The sequence below is a fragment of the Pinus tabuliformis genome, chromosome 5_1, assembly GCF_031772625.1.
Source record: "Pinus tabuliformis cultivar Carrire ecotype Pingquan chromosome 5_1, CPIR1, whole genome shotgun sequence".
NCBI classification, from domain to species: Eukaryota; Viridiplantae; Streptophyta; class Pinopsida; order Pinales; family Pinaceae; genus Pinus; species Pinus tabuliformis.
In genome coordinates, this window is record NC_142305.1 from 551414137 (window position 1) to 551425572 (window position 11436).

Sequence of the window (11436 nt, forward strand, 5' to 3'; positions counted from 1 at the left end):
AAATTTATATAAGTCACAAAAATCTAAAATCAAACATCTATATAAATATTTTCAACTAAACACCATGTCTGAGTTAAGATGCAAATGGAAGGTGTTCTACGATAACCATTTAAATTTTGAATATTGCATCCCATTTCATTTATTCGTTTAGATTTTATTGCCAACTTGATGATCTATCACGTCAATGCTAAATATTAATATGTATGTTGCGAACATAGGGATCTATCCATATAAATGGATAATATAAATATATATGTTAGTGGAGGCAGAGATGATTTGTCTTTTATTTTTCTCTTTTAATATCACCTTTACATTATGTAAGGTGACATCATATCCTACATAATGAATCATATAACCACCGTAAACACGACGATAATCATGTAAAAATCTTTGAATTTTTTTACCATACCCCACTCAGAAAGAGATATACATACTCTTCTTTCATCAATGTCTTCGATAATTCTTACCATACCCAAGTACCAAGATATATAGTCTTCCGTCGTCAAGCCTATGCGACTTCTTTTTATCATGTCCCAATCGATTTGTGGTAAAGCTGTCTACGTACTAGGGCATCTTGGCGGAGGGCCCTCGTGTCCGCCTTTTGGAGGGTCTGGAGATATTATTATCATTTAACTGTTTTTTTACGTTATAGTTAGAAATTAGAGGCAACTCCTTTTAGGTTTCTAACAGTTTTTGAGGTTTGGGACATCCTCTTACTGTGTTAGTCCTTCATCTCCTCTGGTTTCCAATAGGCCGCCTAGGATTTGTATCGGATAACTATTAAAGGGACGTGTGTGTTCCCTTATTAATATAGAATTACTGTAATCTTCCTGCTTTTGTTTGAAATTGTAATCTCTATTTTTGTTGCAGAGGATTAGCCATCCAGCGAACGGACACTTTTAATACGGGTAGAATAAATGTACGGAGAAGGATCAACCTGAAAACCTATATTTGTTTAGATTTAAGTAGAAGTTGATCGCTGCAAATGAATAAAGAAAGTGAAAAAGTCGATATTTCGACATCAAACCCTTCGAACTGCTCTCCCTCCGTTAACGATTCTGTTAGGTTGCAAGCATATACAGAAGTGGGGAAGGACTTGCTCACAGATGAATTGAAATCTATTTTCGCAGATCTGAGATCGGTGATCCTAGGAACGAGCCCCGCGGAGATTCAGATTCAAGCTCAGTCAACAAGATCTGTGGAGAAAATGAGACCGTACGAAGAGCACCACATAGAAGCGATCGCAAGAAGAACAGATGCTTCGTTAAGGAATGGCGTACGTTATGGAGAATGCCGAAAGAATCACGCTGCCAACATTGGTGGCTACGCGGTTGATGGGTGCGGAGAATTTATGGCCAGCGGAGAAGAGGGAACGGCTGCGGCCCTGAACTGTGCAGCGTGCCACTGTCACCGCAACTTTCACATCCAGGAAGTTGAAAACGAGACGCTGTGCGAGTGCCATCGTACACGAAGGTGATCCTCTGCCATTCCGATTTAAGGGTATCCAGTCCTCTGTCTCCTGTATAATATTATCTAGCAATAAAATACTTAAATGGTTTATTAATTTTCTCTGGTAGGAATTTCGTTGTCAGTGTTTCAAACTAGGTCTGTGTACAAGGATATAGTTATATATACTGCAAAATTTTCAATGTCGATTTCACTAGCGGTGTCCGGTTTGTCTGCATGAATATCCATTTAACAAGCTAGCTTTGTTCAGAAATGTTTGATGGTCAAGGATAAATATTTATTGTGTGCTTATGTTAACCATTTCTCATGTCTAGGGTGCTTAATCGCTTGATAGATTAGGAGATCGGATTTCAATATATGTTTTGATTATTCTGTGACTACTATGGTAGCTGCCAAGACTTGAATTCTCAAGATAGCCCTAAGAACATTACTCAAATCCAGATGTGCTCGTCTAAAACATAACTATTTTCAGAGATGTTTAAATTTCTTATTGAAATGAAGTAAAAACCTTGTTGACAGAGCGTATGTCTTTCAAGATTACACATAGCAAATGCCTTGGATGAATGCCGGTCAGTATCCTTTCTGCGATCGATTGCTATATTGAAAAATGAATGTAAATGAATATTTATATTTACCTTTTCCATTAATTTAGGAGGAATTTGAATGTCGAAGAATATTTGTACATATATTCTCATGACATAGCTGCCCGCCACTGTCCCCACTTCCTTGACGCCACGTACTATCTCAATATAAGTTGCGAAAGCGTCTTTAATACGGTATGTAGAAAATTCAATAGGCTATTAAAACAATTTAAATCTTCATCCATTACTCGAATATTATTCCATTATATATTTACATTGCATTATATAATCCTTTACATTGCACGAATGTCCACTCGCCTTTCGCTTTTTCTTTTTTTAAGAAGTATGAGGGTTTTTGGGTTTGGCTCTTCCTTTCTTATGGACTTGTAGGGTTTTGAGATTGGGCTCTAGCTCTCATAATTCTTGGGGAAATTTATTTTCTAATAGATAGAGGCTTTTTATTTCTCTAGGTTAGAAATTATTCATATGTAATATACTAAAGTTGTTGAATATACTCTTAAGTTTGATATTAGTGAATAAGTTTGATTCTATACCTTATTTAAATTAGTCTACTAGTGAATAAGTTTGATTCTATACCTTATTTAAATTAGTCCACTAAACTATGAATTCTTATAATTAAAAAAAGAAAAACCCACTCATTTCTCTACGTATTCATCAATTAATAATTGAACATAAACAAAATGGTAACACTTTACCTTAATTTTTAACCCTACAACTTACTTTTGGTATGCAATTTCTATTAAACCTTCCTCTATATTCCCTAATCTGGTATGCAATTTCTATTAAACCTTACTCTATATTCCCTAATGTATTCAACAATATATAAGTGCATTGCTTTTCCAACTAATGTGTAATGGCTTAATATTTTGTTTTGGAAATATCTTCAACTACCGGATTAAAAATAAACAGAGAACTTATAAAAAGATAGAAGTGAGGGAACTACAAGTTTCTAAATCCAATATATATATATATATATATATATATATATATATATATATATATATAGATATATATCATAGCCCCTTTGAAACATACTAGAACTTTCCTTGTCATTAGAATTTCATATATGTATTGCAAAAATATAAAGGATTTTTTGTTTTTGTTTTTGGTAAATTGGGCATTGATGAGGCTACATCATGGTCATGTTCAAGAATAACGCCTAAATAGGATGGGAAATTAAACCATTCTATCAATGACCTCGTGGGAAAAAAATATAAAATAATTGAATGATCCCACACATCTTAATTATAAGATATAATTATTTGAACTACATATAATTACAACAAGGTCAAAAGTCTTCCCTTGCCCATACTTAATTCAAGGGTTAATGAAAAGAGTAAATAATAATGAATGGAACATATACTATTTTAATGAATAAAGGATTAGGTCATACGGTACTTCAATTATCAAATTTAGCTCTAATATTCTATCACTTAAAATTATATTAGATGGAATCATTGATTAAAAGTTTGCAAGTGAGAATAACACTATGAAAATAATTGAAATGTACTAGAAAGAAGGGGATATCATTTGAGAAATTTAAATTGAATATTTGTCCTAGTTGTCATATTTAGTACAAATACAGGGCATGGTCATGCTCATTAAGATATTATAGTGGTAAAATTATTATTTTTAGTTACCTTATTAATGAAAGTAATTGAAATATACTAAATAACGGGATATCATTTGAGAAATTCAAATCAAATATCTATCCCACTTGTCATTCTTTAGAACAAATTATGGATATGGTCATGTTCATTAATAGATATTAGAGGGAAAAGGATTTCTTGTAGCAACTTTAACATTATTTGACTATAATTCATCGGTTTGAGTGTATGTTGTGTAGGGTTCATATTTAATTGGGTAGAGATGTTATTGAGATAAACACAATAGTCAAGAAGTTTGTGGAGAACTTAGAGGACTAGTTCCCTTTGTTTTACATGATCCTATTCTTAATAGGTGAAGTATATGCCATGGGAGCCACAATTTTCATTCATTATAAAATAATATATAAGTATAAATACTCAAAGTAGTGTAAACACCTCTATGAAGTGTTTATTGCTCCTATTTGTGAAGTAGATTTTCCTAAGCCATATCCATGTAAGTAGATTTTCCTAAAGCATATCTATGTTTCTTTAAAAATGAATTGGTTATGTTGTATTCAATACGAGGTTGGTACTTAAAAATATGGAAAATAATGATAAATATATGGGTGTTTCTTAGCTAAATGTATTTTTAAATCATGTTATAAATATGTTGGGATGCATGGAGAGCCTAACATAGTAATTATTGAAATTCAATTGTTGTTTCCTCAAATATTCAAAAGAGTCCTCACAATGCCTCTTTTATGAGGGTGGTATGGATACATATGATTACCATCACAACCCCCACATTTGATGGGACAATATCTTGTCGTTTTTCCAATTTATTATGATTTCCTTGCTTGAGTTTGGACTACTTTTGTTAGTTGGCTTGTTTGAGAGTTGTTCGTAAAAAATGACGGGTTGTGTTCGCTCATTCTTTGATCCATGGTGGTTCTTTTCTTTTCATTCCAAGCTCTCTAGAAGGATAATTTTTTTACCATTCTTGTCAATTCCTTGAAGAACTTGTGCTCATCAAAATTGATTTTACCACTATAATATAGAGCAAAACTACTCAATAAGTTATCGATCTTGAATTTCTCATTTTCATTAAAGTTAAAATGCTTGAGTAACTTGAGGAATTTATTTTCATATTCCTTCATTATCATATTGTGAAGCTTGAGTTTAGATAACTCTTACATATTTTTATTAGAATAGTGTTATAATAAACATTTCTTTTGAATATAACTTATTTTGATACAACTATTTTACCTACTTTAAATGGTCCCATCACAAGGATTCCTTGCCATAGAAGTGGTATAAATGTTATAGCCTCCCAGTTACATGAGTAATTATGTAATTCAATATATTTGATCATTCCCAAAATCTAGGCTTGAGCTTCTACTCCCTTCACATGGGCTGAACCAAATGTCGGAGCCTGAATATATCTAATCCCTCCTTCTAATTCATCAAAATTAGACCTCCTCAATTGAGGAATAATTAGTTATATTATTGTGGTATTTTGAGAATCTAATAATGCATAATCCCTCCTAGATGAATTCCTTGGTAAGCAATGTTAATTCTTATTGGCACTTTTAAAATTTCGTGAGCTTCCAACAACACCCCTCTTAATGCTAGATTTATGGTCCTCTCCATGCCTTAAATATGATCCCTTATTTTAATTCTTCTACAAATGATCAAGGATTTCCATTATCTATGTATTAATATGGAATTTCTCCTCTTGGGCCTTGATCAGCCTTCCATTATATGCGTATAGTTGAGTACCTTAATCATAAAAATCCTCATGGTATCCACTACCGTATTGTCCTTTAATCTATTCATCTCATGCTCATTTTATTCCATTTCATCATTACCCGTGTTGACATGCATTCCCCGTACATCCTATTCATTGTTATGTGATCCATGAGAATCCTTTGTACTCCTAGTCCTGATCATGCCTTTGGTCATTCATGTACCTATATTTAACATGTATACAATAAATTTGATAGATGGAAATAGAAAAATAGGTTTATAGAAAGCCTTTATTTTTTATGTTATAGTGGAAATTTCTACTGATATAGGCCACTAGATGACTTCATTTGATTTCCTAAGAAAATGTATGACTCAATTCAAAATTCTTCTTTGATATATGGATTCTTGTCCTTCGTGGATTTCCATTAATTACTCCCTTGACCAAATATAATATCTATGATTAATGTTATGACATGATGAAGTTTGGTTTGTCTTTCCCAATTTTCCCTTGTATTACTACATTTTTTTCTAATTTATCAAGAATTTGTATGTTAATATTTCAAATATATCATCATGGATCTCATATCCCATTAAGGAACATTGTTTTGGCTACTTCCATGCCCCATTATGAGCCACATGTTGCAAGATATGCCTCTTGATAGTAATTTGGTGCCTAAATTATCCCGTTAGTTTATTCAAGATTAACTTTATCATACTAAATTTGTGTTGCATCTGTGATGCCTTATTGGAATTATATTTGAGATATATTTCATCTAATATATGATTAATATGTGCAGATTTCCTACACATACTTCTCATTGGATTTCAACATTTTGAAACATTTTTTATGGCCTAAAAAATTCCTTGGATGTTTATGAACTAAACATCATGATAAAAATATGAGAAAATACTAATATTTTTGTCACTATTGTACCCTAAGCTAGTTAAAATATACTTCAATATTATTTTCCAACAATATATAGCTACAAAAAAAAAAATCTTATATGTAGGACGCTATCAATTTCATGCCTTTCCTTAGACACTTGGCACTTATGAAATCACTTTCAGCACCACTTTCTCTCTCATTTGGCCCGACTTGAACTCCATGGTTGGCTTGGATTAATTCTAACATTTTATGAGATGGGAGGGCCCTACCTACTCTCACATCAATCCATGTGGCATATGATCATAAGCTATGGGGATGAGCGGTAACATTCCACACCTTTATTCCTAGGTGTCTGACTTGTACAACTATAATAGTTGGGGATCCAACAACCTACTTTACCTTAGAAGTATTGGATGACTAATATTGATCCATATCCAAAATGGAGATTATATTCAAGCTTAGAGTTAATTAAAAATTAATGGCATTACTTGTGTCTAAGTTATTTGGTGGTGAAGGTTGATCAAGATGACATTTTCAATTGGTTTTGAGATTTTTATTGATCCAATAAATAAGTGACTCTAACAATATTTTTTTCTTCTAAATCTTAGTAAAATGTATGAGAGGCATCTAAGGTTAGGCATCTAAGATAATTTTCTCTCTTCTTTCTCTTTTTGTAGTTGTCAACCTAGTACAATTTATTTTTCTCTCTCTTCTATCTTGCTTTGAAGTAGTCAATCTAGTATTTTTTTCACACAGATCTTGATATTATGTTTAAAATCCTACATTACGTTCGATACAAAGTTTTCTTGTCATGAATACTAATATTTTATTGGATACTTGACAAGCTAGGGTAGCCCATAAAGAGAATGAATAAGATCTTATTAATCCTCACTACTTTAAATTACATTGATTAGAAGTGTAAGACTTTAATGTTCCTGCATATAAAGGGACTCCATAGGATTACAATGGGAATATAAACTAAGAATACCTTTTCCATTGAGAAATATAAATACTTCAATAAAAATCATAGAGAATACTAGATTCATTTTTTGTAAATGTATGTTGATTTGTTGTTTCATTTAAATGAATGTAAAAATTATAAAGTGGTTTGGGCCAAATTGGAGGACTTGTTTGGAAAGAAAGATGGGTTGAGGGAATGTTAGCTTCGAATGAGCTAGTCTCAATATATCCATCAAACTTGAAGAGCTCATAAGACTACTTCTACATATTCAAGACATTAAAGAATTAGGTAAATGTTGTGGCATAGATTGGAACTCATTCTTGAGTGCTTTCTAAGATAGGGCTTAAGTAATTTATTTTTTCTCTTATTTTTGCAATTTTAAACATTCCATGGGTAAAAATTTGAACATGACATGTTTCGAAGAGTTTACTAAGTATTTAATACAAGGGCATACCATGGGGGGTATTAAGGCTACCTAACCCTATGCACTTGTAGTCTAGTAACCAAGATAGAAGATTAAGAAGAAGAACAAAAACAAGGATTAACTAGATAACATAAGGGAATCCAAGAAAAGTCTCAGTATGCATGGTTTGTATCTAATGTGAGGAAAGTGAAAGAAGGAGAAGAAGACATGCACATATTGCAATTGGAGGTTCTATCTAAATATATCTTTCACGAAGAGAAGGATTGATCATATAGAAAAAATACTTGAATAACATCACTTGGATGATTCATACCAAATAATGCCATGAATAAGAAGGGAGACTAGCCACTAGATGATAAAGATAAGGATAATGAATTGCTAGCTACTACTTCGTCTAATAATACATGGGTGTTTGATTCAAGTGGGTTGGAACAAACGAAATAGGTAAGAGATATATAAGGCGTGTGATACATTAGCATTCATATGACAAATAAATAGAATGTTTTGCAACCTAGGTTTTATATTTCAAGAGGTCCCTTGGACTCCAAAATTATTGTTCAAGTTCACTTGAGTATTTCTTCCTTCCTATTAAGTGAATAATATAATTTCACATATGCTATGAGGATTTCATTTCCAACATGGCCCCCTTAATCCCAAGGGGTGTACATGAGTCCATGAAGAGTGATGAAATGTGAAGGTGAATAACAATGAATGACTATATGTGATCAATGAAATTGGTGGCTAATGGAGGACAACAAACTAAATAGGTAGTAGAAGTCAAAGTTTTCTATTAGTGGTGGTTTACAGCCTACTACCAACTATGGAACTTATCTTGAGCTATTTTTTGGAACAATTCAGAATCTATCTATAAGTTGATGTCTTTTTAAAAGTGAAATTCATCCATAATTATGGTTTAAAAATGACCACAAACTACTAAAATGGTGTTTTTATGCTAACCACAAATTGTTGTCTAGCAGAAGAAATATGTTTTCTACTAAGTGGCAGTTTAAGGAATAACACAAATGGAACAATGGTTTTGGGATGCTGTAAATCCAAATGGTGTTCATCGAAAACAATTCTATCTCTTTCTATAACTATTTAACAATATGGTTATAGAGGAATTTGGATCTAGGCATTAACTACTAGCTCTAGTTCCAGTTGTGGCTAAGAATTACTTCTAATGACTTTCAAACTAATAGTTGACTATCAATTAACTCCTTGTTAGATACAAGGTGAGAAGATGAAAATATCTTTACTGCAAGACATGTAAATTCTATAGAATGAATTTTATGGTACAACCAATACTTATCGTTGGTTGTTGAAGACCATTTCAAAGAAGTTATCCAACCAAAGTGAATCTTTTTTGTTGCATGGTTCTTGCGATTTGAACATTCTTATGAACTATTAGTAAATTTTATACAATGTCCAAAAGGGGGAAGATAAAAAATGAACATAATGTGGCCAAATTTATGAAAATGTTTTCAGTTGAGAGTGTGATGCACAAGTGGAGCAAGAGAGGATGATTTTTTTTTAAGAAACCTAGAACTATGAAACTGCATTAGTTTGGAGTACTCTGGAATATGGAACACCACTTCCTTCTTTTATAAAAGACTATTTGCATGGTTGTTATTGATTACATCTTTCAAAGATTGATGTTGTTCTTGGAAGTGCAACTCAAGCTTATTCAACTTCATTTTAATCTACTTCCCAAATAGGATAACTAAAGTAAAATGTGCTAGTTATGAGAAGCATCAATCTTGAACTAAAAATTATTCTGACTCAATTTAAAGAAACTTAATTTATTCCTGTACATGTCGTCAACATATTAAAGCATCAACGGTAATTTAATTGTCAATTATGATAACATTGTTGACAATAGGTTGTATTAGAGTATTGAATAACTCTAATAACTCATTAATTAAATAAAGTTAATTTGAATTAAAATTTGTTCTTCCAACTCTAGCCTTCATCAATTCAAACACATCAAATGAATAATTTTATCTTCTATTGAAAATACATCTGTGATGTTAACCTTGAATATAAGGAGTAGTATAAAATGTGGGATCAAGACCTCGCTTTCTTGGTTGCATGTGCATGTTCAATATCCATTTTCTTTGCTCACAAGAAATTGGATTGTTGGATTTGTCACATGCATTATCATCCCAAGTGCAAATGATACATCAAAATAAAATTGCACTTGTGAACCAATAATGTTGATTCCATTTGCTATATAAAGGTTGTCCAACTATGTGCGAATTGTGGACAATTAAAAGAGACTATAATAACCTATGTAACACTCCCTCCCACATTTACCTACTTTTATAAGCCCTCTCAATAAAGGTTAAACATAGTGCCACTAAGAAATGACTTGACCTCCTAGGTCCAGTTAAGGGACTGGGGCCTATAACTGAGACTTACTAATGACAACTATCCTACATGAAATACACATCATTGAGGAGATAAAGAAACACTATAATTGGTCAATACCTGAGCTTGAAATTTTTCACAAAACTAGACTCTTGACTGCACCCTTGACACTACCTGCATGTAGTTGAAGGCCTCCAATCACACTAACAAACCTTGCTCCATGCAGTTGTGCCCTAAATTTCTTAATTTAGTGCCTGCAGTCTCGAGACTTGAGTAAAAATTTCAAGCTAACCTCCAGAGCCTTCCCAAGAACTGCCCGATATTTCTTAGAATGATAAATAACATAAGGATGATGCTAAACATAAAAAATTTTCTTAATAATTATACCTAACTAGGCCTAGCCATGGTATTCATTTCATCAAACATATAATGAACATATTTGATCATAGGAGTCTTAAAATTATTTGAGCATCACCAAGAAGGTCTAATTCCGTCTCATAATAGTTGCAATAACATTTGTTAGCCCAAGAATTCATTAGCCATCATATACTTATCAAATCCTCAACAAATCCATAGCTAGAGCACATTACAGAGCAATTCTTATAACCAACATATTGTGGAGCACTTGGAAGGTATGCTTTTGACAAGCAATCTAGTGGTTTTTCAATAATAATTCTAACCTTTTCTGCATTATGAGTTCAAATAAGATAAAGGGTTTTGATAAAATGTGCAACAATAGATAAAGGAAGCTCAAGTGCTAATAATTGACGTTTTCTATGCAGGAAGACATGGGAACAAAGGATCGGCGATTGAAAGCAAGAAGCAAAGGGAAAATAACTACTGTCCTTCCAACGGGGAACCGGATGCGGACAAGATCAAGTAAAATTAGAGCCGAATAGCCCAGAGAAAGAATGCAGGATACTGAGTCAGAGAACGCAAGAAGGGAAAGAGAAGAATCGAACGATTAGCGAATCCCTCAGGATCTTTGATCCTGAGGGATCGCTGCTTTGACTTATCTTTTGATTATCTAGATACCTCCATCATTTCTGTTATATAAAGGCACCACGCCATTGAGAGGAAAAAAAAAAAGGACTGTTTTTTGTAATTCTAAGTTTCAGTTTCAACTGTGATCATTGAGTCTCACTGAGACCTGACTTTGTTATACTTTTGTTGATGCGATTAATATAGAAGACTTGGTGTTCATTTCGTCTCTGCATTTGGAGTAACTTAAGGCAGTGTTCCATTGGCAGCCAAGGGCCCAGCTCCGAAGGACACTTTCTTTTGTATTATTATACTATGATTTGTGTGTGGTTTGTTTATTTCCATTATTTAAGTAATCTGATACATCTTTTATGTGATATACTATGTTTCATTATAATTGATATCTGAATGAGTTC

At 32.7% G+C, this 11436-nt stretch overlaps 1 protein-coding gene across 1 annotated transcript; it reads left to right on the top strand.

Moving 5' to 3' along the window:
• The first annotated feature begins 850 nt into the window (after positions 1-850).
• Positions 851-10949, top strand: LOC149165979 (mini zinc finger protein 1-like). The gene is made up of 2 exons (XM_089431250.1): positions 851-1473; positions 10822-10949. The coding sequence occupies exons 1-2, from the start codon at positions 986-988 to the stop codon at positions 10850-10852; spliced, it is 519 nt and encodes a 172-aa protein (XP_089287376.1). The 5' UTR covers positions 851-985; the 3' UTR covers positions 10853-10949.
• The last annotated feature ends 487 nt before the right edge of the window (positions 10950-11436 follow it).

Excerpts from the sequence above, each read along its gene's own strand:
- LOC149165979 (XM_089431250.1), top strand. The coding sequence starts at position 986 with ATGAATAAAGAAAGTGAAAAAGTCGATATTTCGACATCAAACCCTTCG. Across the intron at positions 1,474-10,821 it reads GAGTGCCATCGTACACGAAG|GAAGACATGGGAACAAAGGA; the intron begins GTGATCCTCTGC and ends TTTTCTATGCAG.